Here is a 26,785-nt window from a genome sequence, read left to right on the forward strand (position 1 = left end):
TGTGGCATCTTACATGTGCTCAGAAAAGTTGTGATCAGTTCCCAGCAGCTTTTCCCTGTGAGGACAGATGCTGGAGTTTGGGTGTTTATGGGAGCTTAGGACTTAGCAGAGGCAGAAGAGGAGGGAGGGCTCAGGTGCTGTGTCAGTGCAGTGCCGTGGTGCGCACCATGCCCTGTCGTACCACAGGGTTTCCCTCCTCCTCTGAGAAGGAAAGTGTCGTGGACTTGGGGGTTTTTTGTTGCTTGGTTTGGGTTTCATTAGTTCTGGTTAATTTTTTTTGATGGAGATACTTGCTTATGTTTCTTTTACTTGTTGAAGTTTGTTGCAAAAGACTTTGTGTGCTAAGAGAGTTTTTATCTGAATATTTATTGTCCAAATCTTTCTGAAATTTTAGCAGAGACTTACAGAGCTTGTGTGGTTTTGACCAATTCATTCTAGGCATAGTAGGAGAGAAGAACCAAGACAGTACGGTTCTGCTTTCAATTACATGTAATAAAAGGGTATCATAGGTATACTTCAGGGTTTTTGCTATGCAATTTCCACTAATATTAGTATCTAAAGATGACAAAAGAAAAAGCCCTTTCATTTAAGGCCATCACCTATGTATGCTTTCTGTGTGTCACAAGAAAACCGGTCTATTAGATTTTAAATGGTGCTTGTCGTTGGTCTAATTTTAAAACAGTGTCGCTGGTAGCTTTTGCAATTCTTTATCTCATTTCTTATGAATTCTCTATCTAAATATTCTCCTCATCTTCCAGGTTTATGTTGTAGTTGTCAACTTGGTGATTTTCACTATTTGCTATCTCTTCTTTTTCTCATGCTTAGGTTTTAAGAAAAAAAGAAAAAATATAATCTGTATGTTTTATTATTTCCATTATGATAGCAGTGGAGCTTGGTGACATCTGAGGATCAGGAAGCAAAAATGACATGGGAAGTTATGCTCAGAACCATGCTGTAGCGATGGACTGAAGTTCAGCTCTATCTGACTCAGCAGGCAGCGGTGCCTTGAATAAGTGGCAGGTGATTTTTCCTCATTCCCTGCAATAACAGAAACTTATTAGGCAGTTTAAACCTGATACCACAGTTAATACCTAGGAAAAAACAAAAATGTTTCAAATAAAATAGCCAGTTAAACATCGTGTGCCCTCCATTCCCCCAATATTAACTTTGAACTGTGTCCCAAAAGCTCCAGCTAGTAATTAGATTCTCATGCAGAAGTGGAAGCTTTGACTTGCAAATGCCACGAGTGGTATGTGATGCTTGGGGCATGTTCTCCTGTAACCTGCTGCTGATTTCAAAGGCAGGACTGACAGCAGTTCCTTCAGGTGACTATAGGCAGCTCAGGCTGCTGGGAAGAAGCGGGATAGATTGAATAAACTAATCTTCGTTAGTAACACTCAGCAAGGGAAACAAGGGCTTAGAGAGAAGGGACCAGGGGACAAGTGAAATGGAATTCAATACTTTTATTTTATTAGCTGCATAGGGCTCCGTTCTTTTTACAATAAATGAGCTAATTAGAAGTTGAGTATACGCAGTGGGAGACTAGGGAAGAGTGAAAGAGCCGAGATTTCACTTCGGTGTTGATTTCATATAATCTAAATATAATGTTAGTATTCTGACTAATTTAAATACTTGATTGCACTTAGCTTGGTAAAATGGTTAGGACTTCACTGTATTGGATGTGGTCCAACTGGGACAGTCTGTTTGTCAGGCTCAGAAAAGTTCTGTGATGATTTAGCTGGAAAAAAGTACCAGAAACTAGTTTGTGTCACTACATGAGTCTTTTACTGTGGTTCAGTATTTGCAGTTATAAGTAGCTTTGGTGATCTCTGCTGTGGCCGTGTTTTGCTGCCATTGCTGGCTTGAGGAAACTTCTGGGTGATGCCAACTAAGCGTTGCAGCCCCTGGTTTCAGGGGGGAGGGTATCTTTGCATCTCTGCACTTCTGCATCCCTAGCTAGTGTCATGGCCCTGTGGGCGATGACCAGCCAGCACAGAGACATCGTCTGTGGTTTTCTTCTGTCCTGATCCAAAGACGGACCCAAGATCAGGCTCACCTGAGTGGGCCTGGAGCCATTTCTGCTTCTGATCACTTTGCCTGGTAGCTGGTGTCTGTGGGACAAGATCCACATGATACACATTGCAGTTCTTCCATGGAAAAAGCAACATATACCCCCAATTAACCATTGAGTTGCTTAGGAGCAGGCAGTATCCTGCCATCCATAAGGATGCAGCAGCATCCTTATACTGAGGTATTCTGGGGATATTGTAACTTCTAGTCTTCCACAGCCACTTTTCTGGGGGATAGGCATATTTGCATACTTCCTAATTCCCTGCTTATTCCAAAAATAGATCTATATTTTATATTACTGCACACTTAATTTGAACTTTTATTTTGCTTACATAGTAATGAAATCAGTTTACATAATAATTCTCTTGTTCCCTTGACAGTCCTTATTGCCTAGACATGCTGTTTTTTGTTACCTTACATGAACCATTAATTGGAATCTGATGTTCTTGGCAGGAGTACAGTCGCAAATGACAGTGTCATACATCTGTGCTTACTGTGGGGGGAGTGTCTCAATTTTAAAATATGAGCAGAACCTCCAAATAAAATCAGTCTTAGAAAACAATTTCGGATATAGTCTGTTGTTGCAATATACAGGAAAATAAAGAGTTCTTCGAAAAGTAATTTTCCCAGAATATCATTGTGAGTCTCTTTTTAGATGCCTAGGCATTAACGTTTTCTAGATTATTCTCTACACTTTTTTTAGGCAAATTACCAGATTATGCTTTACAGTTGTACAGCAATGAGTGTGACAGGGTCCTGCTCCATGGCCAGGCCTCCAGCATGTAACCGTAATAGAAACAGATATCCATACTGCTGCTACGCCAGTGTTCACATTTTTACTCTTCATTTCATCTGACTACAAAACAACATCATGGTTATTGTTGAAAACAAGGCTTTTGTTGTTTAGCTGCAAAATGTAGGGAATTTTCCTCCTCACAAAGAAGAAAATCCATTAATGGCAGAAGATTCATACTGACAGATGAGAGTGCAAGGTTTCCCCATCAGGCTTCGCTCTCAACAGGGTTTGACTTGATGGAAAATGGCAATGTCCTTGTTTCAGACCTGTCATCTTCTGTTTGGGGGTGGTGGTGTTTCAGTCATTAAAAAAATCCTGTTTGTCCTAGTTTTCATAAACAACCGAAGCAGACTGAGAGCTGAGAACTGTCAGCCTCTGGACCTGATGGCCATGGTGGCTACCGAGATGGTCATGAGTGCCCAGAGATCAGATGTCATTTGGGATGCTGAAGCCATAGTCTGATGTACGTTTTAATCCAGTGCTGTTCTCAAAAGAAGGAATTTTGCCATGTCCCCATCTTGGTCACCTTCCCCTTTCCCCATTCTGCTCATTCCCAGTCCCAGCTCATGTTGTCCTTCAGCCTCGCAGCAAGTTGGACTGGGGCTGTCCTCCGCTCAGGGTATGCATGGCCATGTACATGCGACAGCCAGAACCTGTCTCTTCATCCATTTCACGCATCTCTTGGTGAACACCTTGCTAGCCTCTGTTAAAATGGACTGTAGATCTTCCTCACCGCAAGCCCACCCGCTGGTGTCCTGCTTGCTGTCTTTGAAAAGCTGAGCAGTGTTACCCTTTCTCTGAAGGCCCGTTAGAGATGCTTTCATGGAAGAGGTGTAGCTGCTGCTATTTACACAGTGACTTCAGTGCCTGCAAAATCCAAAGACCTGGAGATGAAACCAAGAGCCGACACAACCTAGAGTTGAGATAGGACGGGGTGAATATCAAAAAGAGTTTGTGAATTCCTTCTAGAGAAGTTAAATTTTTACTTTTGGGTGAGCAGTAGTATTCAGGTGCCTCGGGAGCCCTCCCTGCATTGCTGACGGCCCGGGGAGCCTGTACTGCTGAAGGAGGTTTCCAAAGGTGAATCCCCGGGTCTTGCTCCTGAGTTGTAAACACTCCGTTAGCTTCTTGGAGGAAGTACTAAAAGCAGAATCAGACTGCAAGAAGTCCAGACAAAATGCCTACGCGTTGCTTTAATGGCTGTACAGAGGCAAATGAAGTGGGCATTGAGGCTTGATCATCACACCTGGTGTTAAACTTCATTTGTTTTAAGAAAAGGCAAAAAAATGCGGATGTCGTGCCAGGGCTGCCTTCAGAGGATGTTTGCCATTGTTTTCCTCGCTGCGCATTCATCTTTCTAGCATCTGTCTTGGATTGACTGCCTCAGAAAAGGCATTTACAAGTAGAATTGAAGAGAAGTGTACTTAAAAGCCAAATATGGGTTGTTTGTTGTAAAGCAGCCGATAGATAGTTGGCAAGACACCAAAAGGTCCAGACACTAATCTAATTGTTTACAGCTCATGGAGAGATTAATCCACAAGATTGGATGCCCTCATTTCCTTTACACATTACAATGAATGTGTGAGATGCCAAACCCCATGGGGCAGCAGCAGAAAGAAAAATGGCTCCATTTCAGTGCAGTTATTGTTTCAAGTTTAGAAATATATTGATTCTCTTTGGGTTTTGATAAGAATATAAATGCAAAGTGCCTTGCTTAATATCAGAGTATTCTTGTTTCCTAGCATCAGTAAAACAAAATAATGCTTTCTTATTTTAGTGTAATATAATGCTCTTCAAAATTCAGATCAAACATATGAAATAAAATGTATCAAATACACAGCGAAAATGGTCAGGACACACTTGATGGCTTGCGAAGGCAAGCAAATGCTCCGCGTCTCTGAAAAATGAGCAAACCTACCCTCGGATGTCCAGGCTGGTGAGCTCTGAAAATCTTAGAATCATAGAATAGTTTGGGTTGGAAGGGACCTCCAAAGGTCATCTAGTCCAACCCCCCTGCTGTGGGCAGGGTCATCTTGGCTAATCTGCAGGGTATGCTCCTGCCTGCCTCTGCCCCCCTGCATTGGTGTGGCAGAAACGCGGGAGCGCAGCCATGCCCAGACATGCTGCCCCGGCTGCCAGGCACCGAGGGTAGCGCTGGGCAGTGCGCTTTGTCCTGGAGAAAGGGGATGTTTTGTCCTCATGATACCAGTCACACTGCTCGTGATCCTTGAAAGGAGTCACCCCTTCTGCTGGCAAAGAAAATTACTGTGACTTTGGCCAGAAGCAAGATTTGGGAATGCTACCTGGAGACCAGATAAATAACGCCTCGGTCTTGCAGACCTGTTAACGTCTGACTTACTGGCTGAAGCAGAGGAGTTTTCATGAGCAAAGTGTGTGTGCATGTTTGCAAGCTAGTGAGCCTGTGAGCTGTTTACCGGTCATCACGATATTTTGTTGACGAAATTTTGCTACAGTTGCAAAGAATTTTCAAAAAGCTAATGGGATTGAGATATATTTATTTTGATGTTGCAATACCTGGCACATTTGGGGGAAGAAAATTAATATCCTGAACTAGTCTTTGCAGTGTTTCTAATTCCTTGACTAAGCACGTCCTCATATATCATTTTACTTTACCAGCTTTTGGGAAGAAGAGAATGTTTTGCTAGTCAGGACTTGTTTTGACTTAGTTTTTAATAATATCAGTCAGCACCATGTTGCCTGAAAGTCTGAATCTGACAAAAGTTTAGTTTTTAATGGGCTGCCTTTATGAGGTCATGTGTAGACTTATTGCTCCTGAATCACAATCATAAATGTGTAATTTTAATAACATTCAGTGAGAATAAGCATTTGCATATCCTTGGAGAAATTTTCTCTGCTGCATAGTTCAGCTATTTCAGCCATGACGTGGAGGGGGCATTTCAAGATTTGCACGTCACTTAAAGTATTGTACTTTACAAGGGAAGGTATAGAAAGAAATAGTGCAAGTAATTATTTTTTCTCCATAGTGCAGTACTTCTCCCAAGGTAGAGAGTGACAGTACCAAGTATATCCAAGGATTTCTGTGGTGCAAAAAACAGTTTGGGTGTTGAGTTGAAAGCTGGTCATCGCTGCACGTGAAAGCTGAATGAGGGACTGATGAGAGACGTAACTGTACGGCACGGTTTCAGTCCTCTACTTCCCGATTATTTTTTGTATTTTGGGTCTCTTATGGAGCAGTCAGCATAGGAGGGTCTTGATAAAAGGTCACCACAGATTGCCTTTCTGTCTGTCAGAACCAGTGTTTCTTCTGCAGGGAGTGGAGCGCATTGACCTGCCGGGGCTCAGGAGCCTGCGCACCGCCCGCAGCCTGGAGCAGGGCATGGTGCTGACCATTGAGCCAGGCATCTACTTCATCGACCACCTCTTGGACCAAGCCCTCCGTGATCCTGCACAGTGCTGTTTCATCAACAATGACGTCCTGCAGCGCTTTAGAGGATTTGGTGGGGTGAGTAATTCTTAACTGGATGGTTTTCTGAAATTGGTTTTCTGTTTGTTTGCCTTTGCTATGTACTTGGGAAGAAATCTTTTGGAAGTTGTAATGTATTGCACATAGGGCTGTTCCTGAAGCAGCACCTTGGGCCGTTTGACCCTGCAGACAAACTGGGAGGTTTTTTGTTATTTTTAAATGTGGCTTGTGATATCTGATTAATGATAGACCCATATTTTTCCATTGATTGAAATACCTTCTGTCAGCACTGTACAGTGACTTGCCAGGTAGGTGTTTTGTCTAATGTGTGAAACGTGTATGTTATGAAATAAAAGACTGAGATCCATATTCCTGAGTTAGCTTCCTTGACAGCAGCACAGTCTGGTGCTCCCTCCCAGGGCAGAAAAGCCTGATGCTGTTTAAGTCAGAGAGGCAGTAGAGAAAAACAGCAATAATTGCTTTTACTGGACTATTGCCAGAACGGTGCAAAACTTGTGAATGTAAAGCCTTCCCTGTTTTCCAAGGGAATAGCCGATGGTCTTCACGAGCACCCGTGCCTGAGGTATCGCATTGCAGGCTCAGGCAGCAGTGTGTGTGCAGGAGGGTTGGCTGACTCGGGAGGTAGCCATGATCTGGGCGATCATTCCCATGCAGGCAGCTGCTGTGCAAGTAGAGGGGCCTTGTTTCTCCATGCTCTCTGCGGCACATTTCCCATTCAAAGCCACCGCCCTCGCAGAATGTTTAGCAGTTGCAGTGGCTTCCAGTGGGTTTTCATTTTAGCAGGGCGAGCATTTGAAGGGTGCCGCATTGTTCTCCGAGCTTCCGTATTCATGCCCAGAGAAGATAGAGCAGGCAGCTGCAATGCCCCGTCCTCCTTGTGGCTTTTCTGCTAAGTCTCAACAAAGCTAACAATCACTGGCAACAGCGGTGATTTTCTGGTATGAAAAGTCACTCATTAGGAATTGTCTGCTGCTGCCATCGACTAATTTATCACTGTACACCAGCCATGAGAGGGTAATTACTGTAACGCTTTTGGTCTGAGCTGGCTTTGAACCACCAGCCCCGACAGAAAAGTTGTGTGCCATCACCAGTCGTGTGAGCTAGCTGGGCTCCTGGGCAGCTGCCCATGGAGGCTCCCCATACGATGTGTGTGCAGCCTTATCGAGAGACATGGGACTTTGCCCTCACTGGTATTTAATTCACTGCTGAGGTTTGGGATGTTATCTGTCTCTGTGTTGTTTCTTTATCAAGACTTGCCAGCCAGCCAACTGAGATACTGGTGAACAAAAGGCAGCTAACTGTGCATTTTCTAATTGTAAGCACATATATGGCACCACACACTGAAGCATATTTTAAGGGAACACTGTAATGCACTTGTGTAGCTTGACACCACAACGAAAATAGGTTTAACTATCTTCGCTCTCCTTGTAAACACTCTGTGGGAGTTTTTCGGCAGTTGAATTGATTCCTGGTGAGCTTTCTCTGGAAATGCTCAGCAAAGCCGATGTTTTTCCATGGCTTGCTGTGAATGCCCACTCCAGCTCTGCAGCTTGAGGCATGCACGTGGCTCACCTGCTGCCTGTGTTTGCATGGAATAGGAGTGACAGCACAGGATCTCTACCTTGGTAATAAGTTGCTGGATCAGGCACTTTTGTTCCAGAGATTTCAAGCAAAGTCTAACTTTCTCCCCTGTTTTTTGCTTAGCTTCCTGTAATGATGACTTGTAAGGAGAGCTAGCCAACAAACTTTGCTAAAAGGGGGAGCTGCCCAAAAACGATTGAGCAAAAATCTAAATCTCCGATCCCCCTGTGAACAATACATTTTACTTAGAGAGAAAAAATAATAATACACACATACCCTGAGCCAGATGTTGTCACTTGATTTTGTCCAGGAGAAGAATGGGAATAAAATCTGAGACTGAAGTACATCCGAGTATTTCTGAATTCTACACAAAAGCTGAATTATAATGCAATCAAAATTAATTTTTCCATCTTTACAATTCTGACTTGATTCTGCATAAATAGAAGATGCAATTTGTGCTGTGTTGTGTGCTTAGTTATCTGCATGCTGGTTCATTTTAGTTTATCCAGAATGAGTGAGTATTTCTCTCAAAAGCATGTCAGAAAACTTTTTCTCTACGTGATTAAAGAGATCTTGTGAAGCCCAGTGTTTTTACTGACAAATATTAATAGTACAGGGGTTAGTATTGGTATCAGTTCTAGCTAAAGAGCTCACTACAGCCAGTCCAATCTTCCTTTAAGTTTAAAAGAAAAATACATTCTACAAAAGGAAATAAGTAGTCCATTTCCCTCTGCAGAGCTCAGCACTAATTAAAACGTTCTTAATTTGGTTTAGTTTAATTCACTTCAAAAATGAACTTACATTAACCAAAGTAACACTATGGTAATTCTGAGTAAGACTGTCCGCACAGGGGATTTGTGGATTTTAATGAATTCACCTTGAATTCATGTCTTTTTTGGGCTTTGGGTAATTTTCTTGACTGTGACAAGTCTCTGCACTGAGAAGAGAAGCTCTTCTGCCGTGCTAAAAAGGGCAAGACTGTAGCCATTTATTTTAATTCTTGCTGCCTGGTATTAGCCATAAAGAGATTGTAAAAGCTGCAAGAGCCGGGGAGAATGAGAGACAACACAAGGTTTTCCTTCGCCTGTTCTGCATTGCTGCCGGCATGCGGGGCGTGTGCTGGTGCCACCAGCGCAGCTCCTGCGCACACTCAGAACAGGTCCATCAGCAGCCTGGCCTTCCTGTGTCCCTGTAACACAGACACCCAGGCTTCGTGGCTGTAACTGCTGCTCAGGGACCTCGTAATTTGGGCTTTTACCAAACAAGAGCTGTTCTGGGTCAAATACAGATCCCTCTGGAGGGAGGCAAGAAGTTTTGCTAGGGGATCTGCTTCTGAGAGCACGGGCTACCCTGTCTGAAGCCCTAAACTCTTTACTTGACAGCCATTGAGTTCAGTCCTTCACAAGCTTCCTCTGCCAATTTCGGGACGTCACTCAGTCACATGTACTTCAGTTCTCTGTCTGCAAAACTAAGGTCCAATTTACCGAGGTCATAAATTCTGTGGGGCAAGGGCTGCCGTCGGGCGCTGGCGCAGTGCCCATCCCAAGGCACCTCTGCTCTGCCTGGACTCTGCCCGCGCCGCTCTCATAAATAAACATAGATGTGCAAATAGAAGTATGTGTATACGGTTGTATATATTGCTCAGGAAAAGCAGCTGATTCCTCAGGGAAGGGGAAATACCGACTCCAAATGCTGCCCTTTAGGGTTTGACATTTCCATTCTTCATAAGCAGATTACTGATTCATGCAGTTCATATGATGTTTTCTCAAAGACCCAGTAAAACCGTTCAATCTTTTTTTGGCCTTCAGTATTCAGTCTCTGTTCAGGCTTTATTTTTCCCTAGGATTGTAGAACTAGCACTAGACTTAACACGTGAAAACTCTATGCAACTTAGAGAAAATGCTGCAAGACAGCTAAATGTTAAATACATTACTTTCTTTCATTTGCAGATTTTTCTCATTTAAAAGTTAAATAGATTTACAAAGCCCAGGACCTTGAAGATCCGCTAATGTTACAATATTTTTCAAAACAATAGTACTTCCCTTACTCAGGAACAAATGTTAAACCAAATAAAAAGTGGGATATTTAATTGCTTCTACCTTTGGTTCACAGAGCCATGCGGTTATCTCTGTCCTGATTTTTGTTTTTCAGAAGGTTGAGCTCTGTTTTTGGGTTTATGGTGAATGTGTGTTGTGGAATGAAATAGTTTACTAGGCAATAAACATTATGCTTATCTGCTTTTTAACATTTCATATTATGCAGCAGTAATAATGCTACACAGCATTTTTTTGAAAAGTTTTCATAGAAAAGCAGTTGTCATAATGAAATATATAGCGACTAGTTGCTTATAAACCTTCTTTAACCCTTTTCTCTTAAGTTGTCTAATTAACATAATTAGGTTAAAGTAAGACCAGTTGTTTCTAACCCGTATTTAGCTTATAGTTTATTGCTTCTTTTTGAGCCCGGATGAAGGGACTGTGTGCCTGAAGGTTCTTTTTCCAGCCGTATCAGTTGATCTAATAAAATACATAGCCTCACCCTACTAATCTTGATCCTTTTTTATAAAATGTTTATATGTGGACCTTTAAAATAAAGTGTGCCTGACATGAGGACTTGCTTGTGAATAAAAAGAGGGAAGACTGGCAGCATGGGATGAGAAAGAGTCATTGTGAAGCACAGAGCCTGTTAGCCTCTACAGAAAACATCTTGGCGTTGCCACTTCTGTTTAACGTGGTAACAGGAAAGTGCCTTCCCCAGCCCTGCAACGTACCCGCCTGTCCCTGGGTTTGATGTAAGGGCAGCTCTGTTTCTTAACCAGTCCCCCTGAAATATAGAAGTTGAACCCTGCTCGTGGTAAGTATGCTCTATTAAAAATAAGTCCCCTTGGCTACATGCATCTGCCTATGTAGGATACAAGCTATAAAAACAGACACGTGGATCCTTCAGCCAGACAGAAGCATGTGTGCTAATTTACTTTGTGGGGTAGCATGTGGCCCATGTTCTGTCATCGTTTCCCAGGCAAATCTCCCGCTCTAAGATCTTGCAGCGATAGTATTGCTGCTTTCCACAGCCATAATCAAACAAATGCTCAATAGATTTAAAAAAAAGGAGACTTGTCACCAGTGATCTCTTTTAATCACATCTGGGATCTGTCATCGTGCAAATCTGGGCTATTTAATTGGCCAGAATTGTTTCTTGATTCTCAAAAGCTTTTTATACATATCATCATCCAAAAGAAATGAATGAGTGGTACAACCCCCTTCCCTTGGAAGATAACACAGGAGGCTCTGGGGAGCATGACTGTATTAGTAAGTCAGGACAAAGTGCGAGGCTGTATATATAGCTGACAGCAGCCCTGGTATTTAACTCCTATGCTGTCCTTGGCTATGCCCGCACAGCCCTGCTTTGGGACAGAGTTGGGTCCATTGAGTCAAGCCACATGATGGTCTGTTGCTGGCCTTAGGCAGTTGTGCAATCAGGTCTATCTAGACAAATCATGCCACTACCCTTGATAAGAAAAAGGCATTTTAGGGACAGTCCTGGCATTCCTGGCCACTTCACCTTTGCAGGAGTGCTTTTTGAAGCATGCCATTTCACACCAAAAAAGCAAAGCCTCCCTGGGGTATTTGCAGAGCACCCTGAAAGCTGGTGGTGCAGCAAACCTCACACCTCGGTTTGCTGTTCCTTTAAGCCATGTCCGATTCCAAACCACTCTGTAGCCCTGAAACAAGCAGCACTGTTGAACAAAGAGCCTGCAAACAAGGACAGCTCTGAGATCAAGTTTCATAACCGCTGTCCCCCACTGGGAAAGGCAGTCCCAAACCAGTGAGCCTTGCCAGGCAGATCCAGCATCTTTTGTCCATTTGGACAGAAGACAAGACGAAATGCCGGGCTCTCCTGTAGGGAAGGTTTTGCAGGTCCTCTGAAGCTGCTTCTCGCTGCTGCTGAGTTTAAAGTCAGGGTGAAGCATGGAGGGTGTGAAGGAAAAGAGCAAATGCAAAAATTTCCTCCCCCTTGAGAACCTGTGTTCCTCTGCACTTGTGTTGCTTTTAGGCAAAGGAAAAATGTGCACTGCGAGTGAGAAGCCTGTCTTCTCTGTTATAGCAAGCACCCATTTCAGGTGAGATTCATCCAGGCAGAGAAATGGTTAGATCCTGGAGAAAGAGCTGGAGCTTTCCTAGGAGTGAATGGTGAGGCCTCATGGGAGCGGTGGGTCTGTGCACCTCCAGCTACATCCCAAAGACCATTTGGAGTTGCTGATGGTGAGCAGGCAGGTGCGATGGTGCTGGCTCTCCCGGTTTTCACAGAAATCCACAGCTGTGGATTGATTATATGATCTAACAATGTTTCTCCTATACGATGAGTTGCTGTGTGTGGCACTCCAAACTGATGGGTTTCCCCATCCTCCCCCGTTTGGTACTCTCAGTTCCCTAGCTTAGGCGGCTCCAGCACCCCCCTGCGCTCTCCTCATTCAGGGTGTCTTGCTTCTCACCTCCACCAGGATCTCGCTTCCTGGACTCCTTAGCCAGCCCCATCTCTCTTGGTCCATTATTTGTCAATCCTGTTTTGCCTCACTGTATCTTCCTTCCCCCGGCTCCTTTCATCACTCTAGCTCCATTTTCCAGCTCCTTTCCCATCCTGATTTTCTCTTGTGGCCTAGATAGGGCACAGCATTGACAGACACCTTGTCCCACTTGTTCTTCCCCCTCCCTCTTCGTCTGGCTTTCACCTGCTCTGCTTTCAAGTCAGTCCGTGCTCTCAGAGAGTGCCAAGGTATTGGTGAAGGCATGAAACGCTGAACTGGAAAACACCAACAATTTTTTTCTTTTTTTTTGCTAATCTTACTGGTTAAGCAGATGAATTGTGGCTGATATTTCTCTGTAGCAGATACACTGGGGAATTTCAGCTCAAGCAGGTGAAGGTTTGTGAAGCCAGCGGTGCTTGGGAAGAGGCTTTCTCCATAGGCAGAGTTAGCTCTAGCTTTGGCTGGCCTCGCCTCTGCTCTCGGACTTACTTTTGCATTAACATTTTTGCTTTCCACATCAACGCTGTGCCCAGCTCCATTTACAATGGTGTGCTTGCCAACGTGATGCTTTGGCTTTTACCATGTCACCAGATCTGTCCCCTGGATTCTGACACTTTTGCGGGGCTCACCTGGTACCAGCAGGTTTTTGGCAGGGGCTGGTAGAACCAGGCAGGCTGTGCCCAGGCCCAAGACCCAGCAGGACAGATGCTGGGGGCTGCTGTGAGGCAGAGGGCACGATTCACCTTTAGATGCAATGCGACCGTCTTGCTGAATCCTTGGGTTATTTTTTGCTCAGCTGGCCAAATTCGTAGCAATGAATCAAGAAACCCACCCTGGTAAAATCTGTTCAAGTGCATAGAGTCATTCAATGTGTTGCTGATTTCCTCTTCTGCAGCAAGGCACTGGCCTTTCAGGCACACCGAGTGTAAAGAGCCTTGCAGCTTTCAAATTTACAGCTGTCCAAATCAAATGTGTGAACTCAATGGCGTTTGTTTATTTAATTCTGCTGTATAATACACTTAGCTTGATACCAAGTAAAAGAAATAATCTGGCAAAGACATCATTAAACAGTTTAATAAAGACTGGATGACTCATTTTGTTTGAACAAATGGATTATTTTGCAATCAGAAGTACAAATGTTAACCAGCTTTATTTTTAGTTGAAAATGTCAAGAGGTCAGAAACAATTAAGGCAACTGTAAGGTGGGAGTCCCCAGAGTTTGTGTTCTCTTGGATTTACACCTTACTAAAATTGCTTTTATTGCCGCTTAGCGACTTACTAACATTTTTCTGATAAGATAACGGAAAATGACTGTGTAGGCATATTTACTGGTAAGGAAAGATTAGAGTCAAACAGAAATGGAGCATACTTTTCATTTTAACAGAACAAGAGCTGGAAAACTGAGAGGATCTGCTTTTTCCTTGCATGATTTGAAATGTAGTGATTGTATTTTAAAAGGAATGTCTGACCTGCTTAGGACTTTCTCATCAGCTCAGAATTCAATGTTTTGAATATCAACGACAAGCTATTTCATGTTGCAGTTCCTTCTTTGAAAGTTCATTGCATTTAGAGAAAAGAGAATGTGATGTTTAAGTGCAAAGAGCAGCTAACTGCGGCTCAGCAACAGGACCGCTTCGAGAACAGGCACTTAGGCACTGCTGTTGAACCTGTCCCTAGCAAGCCATGCGCTAGCAAGGCTGGAGGCAAAGTCAGGGGAGAATGTTCCTTTTGCTGTTCCTGATGTCAGGGGGTTGAACTTTATTGGCCCCATGTAATTACGCAGCATGAGCTCACTGATACAGCATCTCGCTCAGCCTGTCCCTGGTGTACCCGACGTAGCAGAGGCACCACCTGACTCACCTGCAGGGCCACCACCTCCTGTGGGGCTGCTCTGCCGGGGGTCACCATGGAGCTTGTGTGATCCCAGGAGGGTGGCAGGAGCCGGTGGCCCAAGGGGGATTGGACCCTACAGAGCTCTGTGCCGCAGTGCTGGTGGTGATGGGCAATTCCAGTGCTTGCCATATGTTGCTCTGCCTGGTGTTGCGTCAACACCACAGACTGAAACACGCCTTGTGCTCTTGCTGCTGTCACTGCCTGATGTGCTTCTCATCCCCAGCTGGAATACCTTGGTAACCACGTGTTCTCTGTAACAGGTCCGGATCGAGGACGACATTGCAGTGACAGCCAGTGGAATGGAGCTGCTAACGTGCGTCCCACGTACTATTGAAGAAATAGAGGCTTTCATGGCAGAAGGCCAAAGCAGTGCCAAGTCATTTGACTGTCTCTCCAGCCAAAAGCAGTAAACTTCGGGATGATACTTACTGTCTCACACTAATCGATCATCATCCTGATTTAATGCTGCAGCATATAAAATAAAATGCATCCAATTCTTAATAGCAAGAGAGGCAGGCAGGCTATTAGCTGGAATGATTCATTCATTAAAAATGAAGGTAGAAGGCTTCGGCACTTGATATCCAGGTAACTCAAATGCTGCTGGTTGCAATCAGCAGTTTACATTACCAAGTGCCACCTGAATAACCCTGCTGCATTATCAGTGGGGCTTATACTTCTATCAAATCTAAGCTCAGATATATCTCGCAATTAAATCTGAATGTTTATGATGGGGACTCTTTAAAATACCAAATGGATTATCTGAATGCTGTCAGCAATTGTAACAATCTAAGTCCTTTTTTAAACTTCATCACAAGTACTGCGAAAAACATAGAAGAAAAATCAGCTGTTCTCAGTGGATGTAATGACACATATTTTTGTTACAGATCTTATTTCCGTGTCAATGGAGTAAGCAGAATCAAATTTTTATTAAAATTCATCTTTGGCATCATTTATGCTCACAACTTTGTGATCATTATGCTCTTCTGCTCCCGTTCCCGCTTCTTTATCTGACCTTTCTACCAATTTGTGCTCTGGAAACTTTGACCCTTCATTAGCCAGATTTTTCTGCTCTGGGTAGTGGGTGCACTGATCCTTCACACGCAGCCCGATGCTTATTAGATTTGTCCACCTATTTGTTCCTTAAAAACATAGATTGCTGTGGTGTTCACGAGCCTTGGAAATTGCAAGAAGGAAGTATCTTTGCTGCAGGGCTCAGGGTCGTTCAGCAGCATATACTGTGCGGAATGATAGAGTTATTTTTAACTGTCCAGTGTTAGCCGGTTCAGAATGAAATCATGTAAATTTTATTTGGATACACCACAAACATTAATAATGATTATAAAATGATTTTCCATTCATGCAAGATTTAAATTACCCAGAGAAGCCTTTCTTAACTGTAGGTGTTCATCAGCCTGCAGGAGAATAAATACGTTTCTTGCATCATAAAATAGCACTAGTTCCTGTAACTACATAAAAATAATCTTGCTCACTTTATGAACACATCAAAACTCCTGTTTGGTCTTCAGGCTCTGTTGCACAGTTTGACTGCAAAGCCACTTCAGAATATCCCTCTTCCATGCCAGGGGGAACTGAAGTCACAGCAGGATATCAGGCCCTTTCTGGGTCTTACTGCTTGCCAGATGAGGATTTTCCCACTGTGAAGGGATCGGCTGACTTGATCATCTCAGCATCTCAGTTCTGCTGCTCACATCCTGGAGCTGGCACGCAGGCAATGGGACCACCTGTGAGCTTCTGGGTGCCTGCAAGCACCTGTCTTACATGGGGTGTACAACACAACATGGGCTTGGACGGTGTCAAAAACTACTGTGTTGCTGTCTTTGTGCCCCCCACCTGGGACTGGATTTAGGTCTGAAATAATTTCCTTAAAAATTGTCAAGTGTGTTGCTTTTACGGAGAGCTTTTTTTTAGCTATTTGGGTTGATCTGTGTGACGAGAACCTGCTCTTTATTCCTAACAGCTTGGTGGCCCATTGCTAAATAGGAAACTGCATGTTGGAGACTAAAGAAACACATTGTGAAATAATCCGGGGGACTTCACTCCTTATGTTTAATGTCACTTTATTAACAAATGAGCCTATTTATATTTTTTTAAAGGTTGCTCAGCGTTGGTTTCTAAGAGGTAAGTGCAGGACGTCTCGACTGCAAAGGGGAAGGGGCGAGGAGGGGAGGGTGTGAGATCAGCAGCTTGTATGTGCAACTGTGCTAATGCTTCTTTCTGTGGTGACTGCAAGTCTCGTACCTCTGAAATGTAGTGCTTGTGCTGAGGACATCAGGCTCTGCTTTGGTAGCTTTGCAGATACGAGAACACAGAAACTACACTGGCACTGCTTCGGACTCATCTCCTCCTAAAACTCAGGAGGTTTTTTCAGTGCAGGACGGTGCTCGTGGCCTCAGCCTTGTTCCCTCCACATCCAAGTGCTTTTCTGTGGCATGCTCTGAACACACCCATGGGATTGCTCACTGCTTTGGGCACTCCGAAACCTGCTGTTGCTTGGGTTCGATAGCAGTTACTATTTTAAAGTAACACTTCACAGATTTTCAAAAAAAGAGTTTTGGAATTGTTTCAACTAAGCTGTAACCCCAGTCTAGTTAATAGGCCTTTCCCTGCCTGTGATTAATCTTGGCAAATATTGGGCTCTGCTGCTGCAGAACAGGTCGAGCAATCTGGTGTGCTGCAGGAGGCAGAACTGGTTCTGCTTTGACATGTACCAGCGAACAAACCCTACCGCGAGTTCTGGAGGGAAACCACTCGCTCACGTAACCGGCTTCTCTGTCGTTTTGCTTGCCTGAGACATGGATGTGTTTTCGTCTGGGATGGTGCACCATCTCCCATTTTCCTTCATAATGAGGACCATGAACTTGGTGAATATAAATTTCATCCTTCCTTCCAGAAGTCTGTTCTGTAATAATGATAATTTTTATCCACTTAAGCAAAAACTGAATTAGAACTTTTTTCTAAATTAGCGGGGGGGGGGCAGGGAAGTAAGCCTTTAAAAAAGGGCAAAGTGATATTTAATACACTTAAAATGTATTAGTGGGGGGAAAATAGAGGTTACAGCAAACTTTCTTTTTGACTACATTAGGATATTTTAGGCTGTTAGCTATCATGTTTTCCCAAATGCCTTTTCCCGTTGGTGCAAACAGACTCAAATAGCGTGGCACCAAAATAACAGAAAGAGTGTGTTATGCTGAGCAAGTTTATGTTAAGTTTAGAAAGGTCCGAGCACTTCTGAACTGATATATTTAAATTGCTTCAGCTCCCTGGGGTTGGATGCGCTCCGGATTTATCTGCCATACCAATTACGCTGCTGCAGCTACAGGGTATAGTTAAAGTGGTAGAGCCTCTTAGTGCTAGTGGAGGCAAGAGTAGACCCGTTCCCTTAGTGGTACAGTGAGAAAATGGGAATAAGGTTTCCTGGTGAAATGTATAGTGCTGTAACGCTCCTTCTTGTAGTGACAGGTACTGTATTGTCACAAACTATAGCTGCTGCTGTTAAGAAAAATGTGTCAAAAGGAAAACCTTAACTTTCATAGACCTACACTGAAATTTTCTTGGGTAGATGTGCATTTATTCCAGCCTTTCTTTAGGAAGAAGAGAGAATCATCCAAGTCACCTAGGTATGGGTGTTCTCCTGTGCCTTGCAGTGGAGGGGTAAGATTGAGGCATTTTGCCGTCACACAGCCTGGGCTGCTGCACCTTGGGGCAAAGAGAGGGAAAGCTTCACCTCTGCTTTTGCTCCTTGGGGGTCTGAGATGGCTATTTTGGCAGGAGGGGGCTTAGAATAATAGACTAATGCCTTTCTTGCAACCATACTCTCACTGAGGGTAAATTTAAAATAATAATGTTATAATCTTGGGTCCATGGCTTCACATATTAAAGTGATGTGCTGCACATAGCCTACATGCTTCCCTAGGCAAACAAAGCAAGTGCGGAGACTAAGCCAGAAATGTCATTGTGCAAACAAATGACTTTTCATAACTCAGTGGTTTTGTTTTAAACAAGAAGGAAGTGGAATTGGCGCTGTCAGGAGTAACAGGTGGAGAAGTCACCCTCCAGAGCATCAGAAAGAGTATTACTCCCACTCAGAGAGATTTAAGAAATCATTTTCACCAAAATCAGAAACAAATACCAGAGATTTGGAGCCCCTTATCTGGTTATTAGGGGAGGACCCCACATCAGCCTGTCAAACCAACTGCAGGACAACAGGGCCACATAGTCCCAATTCACAGAGCAGACAACCAGGGAAGAGACTAGCTCCTGCCTTTTACACCAGAGTAGATGCACAGTTAACAAATGAGATGCTTTCAGGTCATCTTTCTCCTTGTAGTTTTTGGTGTTCTGTTCCTCCCCCTCCCCCTTTAATTGCAGTACATTTTCGGTCTTAAATTTCTTTTTTTTTTTTTTTTTTTTTTTCTGTTAAATCAGGAATTCAGCCAAAACTGTAATGTGTTTCTGATACTCTCCATTGAGTAAAAACCTGAGTGGAAGACAGGAATGGAGACTGTTGCACTGATTTCTCAAAGATAGCTGCTTGAGGTGGGCACCTCTGCATTTGAGGGAAATAGTAAAAGGACAGGAAAAATGAGGCCAGCACTAGAAGCAAAACGTTTTTATTAGCTTCTGATATTTCAACCCTACCTACTTAAGCTGCAGCTAGAACCAAAAAACGTATCTTTGTAAAAAGACTACCATAATCCAAAACAATCCATAAAAGTTTTCCGCATGTATTAAAAGTTTAAATTCAAAAAGAACTTTTCAAGATTTCATTTTCTAACAGCATCTTCATAGAGATAATATCCGAGTTCTCTTCCTAAGTACAGATACAAGGCAAACAAGCATCCTACAAAATAATCTATGGAAAAAGGTAGTGTAGAAGGGCAATTAAGACTGTGTAATAATCCACTAGCCAGACACACAGGTTAAATGTAAAACAACCATACCATCAATGAAATATTTAAAAATGAAAATAAATTAAGGTTACATCAAAGTTCCTGCTTTACTTTTGTTTAAATCCTCAGTATAGTACATACCACTGCATTATGGATCATGGCAAAGACTTAGCACTAGCATGTAAAAAGTTGATATAGAAGAACTTTCATGAAAATAAAACAAGACCAAAGATACTCCTTCACGCAACTGTATGATGGCTATAGAAATTCAACTGAATCAGTTATTCAAACTAGGGCCATTTATTTTTAAAATCACTGTGAATTTCTGTAAGATCTTGGTTGCAAATCTGAACAGCCATGAAAATGGAGATGAATGTCAACAAGCAGTGATCCATACATTCTGGCTGAACAGATGCTGTCTTACCCCTTTCATTGCTTAGTCAAGCTGCACATTTTGTTCTCCCTGGTACCTGCACCCCAGCAAGAATGCAATTTTGCAGAGCACAGGTTTTTTGGTAGCATTTTGACATTTTCTGAAAACCAAAATCTTGTTCTCATAAGGCCCCAGTCACTAGGTGAGCAACGTGAACACAGGCTTAAAAGGCTTTGTCAATGATGTGCTGCTTTACCTCTTGTACATGATGCTTCAGACTCATTTGCCATTTGGAAGCCAACTGCCTGTATATATCTTCGTAGTATATTGCTATTTTTCTAGAAAATATCAGTAAGCATCTCAGCTCACTATTACTACACCCTCCCCATTAACTATAACTGGACAGGAAATACCTAAGTGGTGCTTTATAGGACTTGCTCTACAGATTTAAAGTAGTCCACCAAACAGGAAAGCAAACAGCCTCCACGGCCTTTGCAGTTTTGTAGTATGTAATGGAGAAAACAAAGGGCTTAAATACACTAAAAGATATTTAAAAGACACTTTATCCAATTATGAGTTTCTGATACTACAGTGAACCATCCTGCTGGATTCCTCCCATTATGCAAACTATAAGAAGGTAAGTGAACATTTCTGTGAAAATGCTATTTCCCTAATACTAAGTTCCTTGTTGACTATGAATTTAGGTCTGCATTTATTAGATAAATCTTTTAGAGGAGAAAAATATTTAAAACAAATACCCTAAGCAGTTTCTGGTTTAATTGTATCAAATCTTCAGTGTTAAACCTAAAAAGAAGAAAATCTCCACAAAATGATGGTTAAAAGAAGAAAATCTCCACAAAATGATGGTTAAAAGAACAGAGTTTTTGCCTGGTGACTGCATGGACGTTGCAGACAAGCTGCACCTTGAGAGTTCACTTCGTAAGGTTGCAACAGTGTCTACTGTCCATTGTTTTCTGGATTTGTGGTGGTAGTTTCAGTGCCAACAGGTTGCACATTGTCTGCAAGATTGTGCGCGTGCTCAAGGAACAAGTCTTTCAGTACGCTCAGCTCCTTAGTCAAGAGCTTAATTTTTGCCTCTAAACGTTCATTTTCTTCTTTGAGCTGGTTGACCCTTTGCAGCGTGTCTTGTGCTTTCTGCTTGCTTTTTAACCGGCTCTTTTTTACTGCCATGTTGTTTCGCTCTCTGCGCTGACGATACTCATCACTGTTTCTATCCACAAAGGAATTTTTCTTTCCCTGTTTGCTCGGAGGCACAGCTTTGCCTCCACCACCAGGACTAACGGGCACCAACTGGGGAACCTGCTGCAAACCACTGGTGTGTGCTTGGGTGTGAATCACACTTACTCCGTTCGCATCTGTAGCAGTGTTCTGTTGGGATGTCTTGCTCATTTGGACAGGCTCTTCTTGGACACAACAATTTATTAGGAGACTGAAAACTGTTATGTTTCTAGAAGGTGTTTCCAACAGGTCTTCACATGGATTAAGGGCAAGGTGAACCTAGTAGGAAAAAAAAATGCTATTAAAGGTGCTGGCTTCAGCTATAATCTCATACATCACTGGCTTTAGGATAAGGTACTGATGGTACATCTGGCAGTAACACATCACAACTGTGCTGGAAGTGGACAAGCTGCCAACTACATTTCAGAAGCCTCTCGAACGTATTTGGATTGGAAGGGACTGTTACTGGGTCATCTAGTCAAGCTGTTTGCATTGTTCACTGGCTTTACTCAGTTATTCCAAAGCCATCCCTGATGGATGGGTGTCTAGCCTAGCCTCGAATATCTCCAGTTTCACAACCTCTGTCTTGGCAACAGGTTCCACTGTCTAACTTTTCCTCCAGTTATATAATTTTCTTAATTTTCAGACTGGAGTTTTCCTTCTGCAGCTTAAACCTATTAACAGCCTGACTCTTGACCAACAGGAGTACTTGATCCTTGTCCTCTTCATACCATCCCTCTGGGTGTATGCACAGACAAATTCCTCCCTGGTCTCTTTTCTCTGGAGTGAGGGAGCTCAGACTGTCCACCTTTCCTCAATCATCTTACAGCACTTGCTTTTGAAGATGATGTCCAAATTGGTAGCTGTTTTAAGGTCTCACTAGCATTGAGTGGAAAAAAATAATCTATGGAAAAAGGTAGTGTGCTGCAAAGGTTGTGACTGAGTCACATTAAAGGAACCCCTTCAACCACAAGCAAGGTAAGACAAGCTAAGCCTGTAACGGTACTGTAACGAGCAGGTGGGACAGGAACGCAGGGGGATGGCAATGTGAGAATCACTACACAGCAAAGACAGGGGACTGTTGCCACCCATAGGAAGACAGTAGCCACAGCCGACTCGTCCACAAAATACATTCCCCTGTTGTAGCTCCTGCACCAGCCATTGTCCACTTTCCTTTCCAGCAGACAAACAGGCCTGACGAGCAGGACACCCTCTCACCTGACTCATGTTCTCCCGCTGCCGAGGTCAGGCTGCTCCTGACCCTATTGGTGGCACAAGGAGGACTCCACCACAGCTGCTGCAGGGACACGGCCCTGGCAAGGCTAACAGCTGCTCCCCTTCTCTTCCCATCTCACAGGATGACCTCCTAAATGTCTGGGAGAGAAGTTTGGGAGAGAAGAGGGGAAGGGCAACAGGGTTGTTCTAAGTTCTTGAAATGCCTACCTATGGCTCCAATGAAAAGTACTCAGTAATCAGTCAAACGAGTGTTGATTTCTTGTTGTGTTAAAGAAAAACATCTAATTGGCATAAAACAATCCTACTCCAAGATCAGATTGCATTGCAACAGTGCAGCCCTATGCTCTCTCACACACATACATGCAGTATCATACAACTAGTGTTCAACATCCTCCTTGCCCATCCTCAAGAGGACCCGCTGGGAAAGCAAGCAGTTGAAGTTAGGGGTGGACAACGCTAACTGCCCAGTATCAGCAGTGTCCAACCCAGGGATTATGGCTTGCATCAGTAACAGCACAAGAGATGGATGACTGTACTCCTGTGTCAAGCTGATGAATGGATGTGGCGAGATGTTTGTAAACAAGCTGCTGTGTCACTGGTCATTCTAAACTCCCGGGTTCATCAGCTGTTTACTGTTCCTGTTTTGTTTGTTTTTCTCAGCAGTCTGAGTTGCTGTTTTACCTTCTGCTAGGGTATCATTAAAAAAGTTAAGATTCTACTGTCTAGATGAATTGCAAGTTTTCTTCCATAATGAGAGAGCCAGAACAAGATGCAGCTGCAGAGTGTGGTTCAGTAAAATTCACGGAAAAGCCTATTAAGTTTGGCTTGAATGTTATTCAAAATTAACATTCTCTGTCACCGAGAAGTCTTCTCACTTAAAACAAGTGAAGAAGATGTGTGAGTACACCCACACCCTTCCTATCAGGAAATCTTTTCATTTCCGTATTTCAGGGCAGAAAGAGACCATCAACTCTTTTTGACATCTGTATAGTTAAATATATATACATACATGCCTAACCTTTGTATTTAGTATTTTCCTGATTTCAACTCTTAAAGCAACTTTTGCAAACCACATTTAAGTCTTCGATTCTGACTGAATAAGCAATTTGGTTCAGCAGTTAAACTGAATATACAGCTAACAAGATGACACTGTGCACTAATACCAGACTAGCAGGGCCAGTTGTAGTAGCTGTGCATGTGTGATTGCACAGACATTTTTAGTCAAGATGCAAGCGTATGCTCCTCTTGGGGCATATGCTGGCTTTGTCTCAGCTTTATTTTTTAAATACAGGATTTCTGTAGCCCTCAAAGAGTATATAGCTCTGTTAGATCACCTCTGACAACTGAATTTTCCACTAATTTTTGGCATCTTTTCAAAGTCAGACAGAATGCTCTCCTGTCCCCTCTATTTCAACACATTACAGTGCTTGCTAAGTTCATCTGGACAGCCCAGTTAAGTAACCCATACCGTTTTCACGATCTGCTTTTTGTGCTTCATGAGATACTACAGAGGAAGGGGTGGCTCCTGCCCCCAAAGGCACCCCACCCAACGCATAACAAGTTTCTTCACATCACCAGGTTCCATGTGCTATTTCTCTCTATGCTATCGAAACTATTTAATATTGCTTTAACATTCCTTCAGATCTCTATCAAATTCCCCTGTAATTCAAAGGAAAAATTATTTGTTCCATTAAACCAAATTTTAATGGAATATTTTAGTTGGGCAGTACACGGATATGAGCAGAGAAGACGAACCAGTGTCACACCTCTCAAGCAAGCGTTCTAGCCCTGCTAGAACAGATATCCCTCAATTCCTTCCCACTGGAACTGATCCATTTCGTATCAAGTAACTATTTCTTGAGTGAGACACGCTCTTATCTGGCCTGATGATCAGAACTCTTACCTGGGGGAGATGACACCTGGATTCCTGTCCTGCTCCAACTAATATTTACGCAAAGCAAGTGGCACTAACTGTACTGCATCACAGATAACCGAGGAGTGGTAACAGTTGAGGCTTGAAACTGATTTTTCCCCCTGGTTATTTGGAGGCTGCATCCCTATTACCAATTGTCAGTTCTTCAACAGAACAACGAGAGGGAAGGATATCCTGGATAGCGACAGGTGCTATGGGGCATCCTTCAGGGAATACTGCAAGGAGATTTAAAGGCAGCAGGTATGAGACGTACGGAGGGGGCTTTCAAGAAGGGTGAGGTAAAGGACACAGTAATTGGGAGAGGCCACGAGGGTGGGGAGGCAGATGGGTCTCAGAGTTCATTTCTCAGACACTGTGCCACACAACCGCAGCTGCTCCGCTCCTCTCCGCAAACAGGTTGGTTTGCTGTGAATGGGCAATAGCCCCGGCACAGCAGGAGGCAGCTGCTCAGAGAGCCAGCCAAGTTTCCGAGCATCTTGTTCCCATAAAGCTGCTCATTAGCTTGAGCTCAGCGACAGCCCTAGGCTGGTTCCACCCAGCACATGGTAGTGTTTCCAGTGGCCAGTTAGAACTGCCTTGTTCTCTCCTTGGGCCACCAACTGGCCACCCAGGACACCAACTGGCCACCCACTACAGCATAATAGCTGGTAACTCAGAGGTGTCTTCTCAGGCAGAGGGAGGTTTCTTACTGTCTAGCAGCACTCCTCAGGGACCACAGAGACTCCCAAGCAAATCAAGACCTTTATTATTTTTGCTTTCACACACAAAAAAAAAGTCAAAAAAATTAAACTTCCAAATGTTTGTTTTGGCAAAAAACAAAAGACGTGTTTTGATTTGTTAATGAAATCAGTATTTTTTTTACTTAACAGCAAAAAATACAAAGTGCTTCTCTCTGCTCCTTTTCTGAGATGTGACTGTGTTGATTCTGATCATTAGTCAGGATGACTTTATTGCAAAAATTCACTCAGCTGTCTTGTCTAATGCAAAATCAGTCCCAATCTGAACAGCAATAGCGGGCCTCCCTTTTCTTTGACTTCAGTAGGAGTACCCCAGTAGGATCTGGCTCTAAATCCAGATGACCCTGTACAAAGAACAACAGCATAAAACTCCAGCCATGTTTGCTGAACACTGGGAGAGCCCACTCCTGCATGGTTTTCTGCACACTCTGACAGGCAAGTTAGTAAGAGTTGATGGTAACTCCCACATACTGAAGGCTAGGCAACAACTTCTTTGAGACTAGGCAGCTCAAACGTATCATCTGTTGCCATAGCTGACAACATCACTTTCCCATATTTTTCTCAGAATCTCCATTTTTTCTATACACAAGAAAAATGCACTCCCAACATCCTTTAAAAATGTGCTCAGAACATCTAAAGTATGTATTTTAATTGCAGGCTAGCAGCGTTGATGACAGAATCACAAACAATCCCAGCTGCCAGGAGGCAAGGAGGTATCAATTTGACTCTGTCTTTTGAATTATAATGAAGGTAGCTATTCTATTTCTAAAGATGAACTAATTCCTTAAATCTGAAAGTTTTTTTAAATTATGATTTTTTATACTTTCTAAGAGGCGTTATAACCAGCATGGCACTACTACAGAGGGGAGTATTGAGTTGTCTTAACGTCTGCTATTTCCCAGCAGATGTCAGAGCTAAAACCAATATCAAGCTTTCTCTGATAAATCTGTTTTGAAAGTTGTGTCTGGAGCTACAAAAATTTGTTGGGAACAGAAAGATTTGTCAAGACATTCAAAACTCCATTGAGAAGCTAGAAAAGAAGAATACCAGTCGTTAAAGCACGGCATTTTATCGTGGTTCGGGGCAGCTCCTGGGATCCCCGCAGCCTTGCGCGCTCCCGGGAGCGGTATGCACGGCACCGGCGGGCTAGAAGCCCCGCTCGCAGACCTCTTCCTAGGCCAGGCACATTCGTTAACGGCCGCTCTTGCGGCGCCGGAGGACGAGCCCTAACGACCGCCCGGCCCCGCTGTCAAAAGTACCCGGAGGCGCCTCGGCCCGGCCCCGTTCCTTTCCCCGAGCCGCGGGGCGGGGAGGCCCGGCGGGGCCGGAGCCACCGCGGCGACCGGGCCCGGCCCACCCCTCCCCTTCCCCGCGGCCTGTGGCGGCGACACCGCCCTCCCCGGCGGGCCGCGGCCCGGGGGCCGCCCGTCCGCGGCCGCGCTGCTCCTCCTCCCCCGCCCGTGCGGGGCGCGGGGGTGCCCGGCGCTGCCAAGCCGTGACTTCACCGGGGGAGGGAAGGGGAGGGGAGGGGAGCCAGGGCCGCCCGCCGATTGCATCATGCGCTCCCCTGCGCGGCGCCCGCCGCGGCACCCGCTGCGACACGGCGGGAGGGAGGCGGGCGAGGGCCGGCGCGGCGCGGCCCCCCGGTCCCCCCGCGCTCCCCCGCCGCCCCCCGCGCGGCCGCGCTTACCTGTGGCGGCGCCAGCGGGCGGTGGCGGCGGCGGGAGGGGCCGGGCCCGGCCCGAGCCTCTTTCTTTAAAGTGTGGCGTGCGGGCGAGCGGCGATTGCGACACCCTCCCGCTCCGCCCGCCCCCTCGCCAATCGCCACCCAGCCGGCCGCCGGGATGATGCAATAGCCGCCCGGATTGGCAGCCGGCGCGACCAATCAGGCCGCCGGCACACTTAAAGGGCGAGGCCGTGCTGTGGGGTTTTTTTTTTCCGTGGGGACGGTGCGTGCCCCGTGGGGCTGCGCCCTGCTTGCGCGGGGCGGTGCTGGCTCCGCCCGCCGCGTCGGGAGCGCAGGGGG

The 26,785-nt window shown here is 44.4% G+C and overlaps 2 protein-coding genes across 4 annotated transcripts in view; one reads left to right on the plus strand and one right to left on the minus strand.

The window, feature by feature from the left end:
• The window catches only part of PEPD (peptidase D), a 145,121-nt gene extending 129,841 nt beyond the window's left edge, over positions 1 to 15,280 (plus strand). For both annotated transcript variants that reach the window (XM_076349138.1, XM_076349139.1), the window contains 2 exons: positions 6,159 to 6,350; positions 14,592 to 15,280. In XM_076349138.1, the coding sequence (XP_076205253.1) occupies positions 6,159 to 6,350; positions 14,592 to 14,741 (342 nt within the window). In that variant the 3' untranslated portion in view covers positions 14,742 to 15,280. The remainder of the gene's footprint in view (positions 1 to 6,158; positions 6,351 to 14,591) is intronic.
• A 3,666-nt stretch (positions 15,281 to 18,946) lies between these two features.
• On the minus strand, positions 18,947 to 26,569 carry CEBPG (CCAAT enhancer binding protein gamma). 2 transcript variants are annotated; one of them, XM_076349150.1, is made up of 3 exons: positions 26,450 to 26,569; positions 22,072 to 22,227; positions 18,947 to 21,132 (listed from the first exon to the last, which is right to left on the minus strand). In XM_076349150.1, the coding sequence occupies exons 2-3, from the start codon at positions 22,078 to 22,080 to the stop codon at positions 20,572 to 20,574; spliced, it is 570 nt and encodes a 189-aa protein (XP_076205265.1). In that variant the 5' UTR covers positions 22,081 to 22,227; positions 26,450 to 26,569; the 3' UTR covers positions 18,947 to 20,571. The 2 variants fall into 2 exon arrangements, with proteins under 2 accessions (XP_076205265.1, XP_076205266.1); XM_076349151.1 differs by lacking the exon at positions 22,072 to 22,227.
• Positions 26,570 to 26,785: the final 216 nt, after the last annotated feature.

The sequence above is a fragment of the Aptenodytes patagonicus genome, chromosome 11 (genome assembly GCF_965638725.1).
Source record: "Aptenodytes patagonicus chromosome 11, bAptPat1.pri.cur, whole genome shotgun sequence".
Taxonomy (NCBI): domain Eukaryota; kingdom Metazoa; phylum Chordata; class Aves; order Sphenisciformes; family Spheniscidae; genus Aptenodytes; species Aptenodytes patagonicus.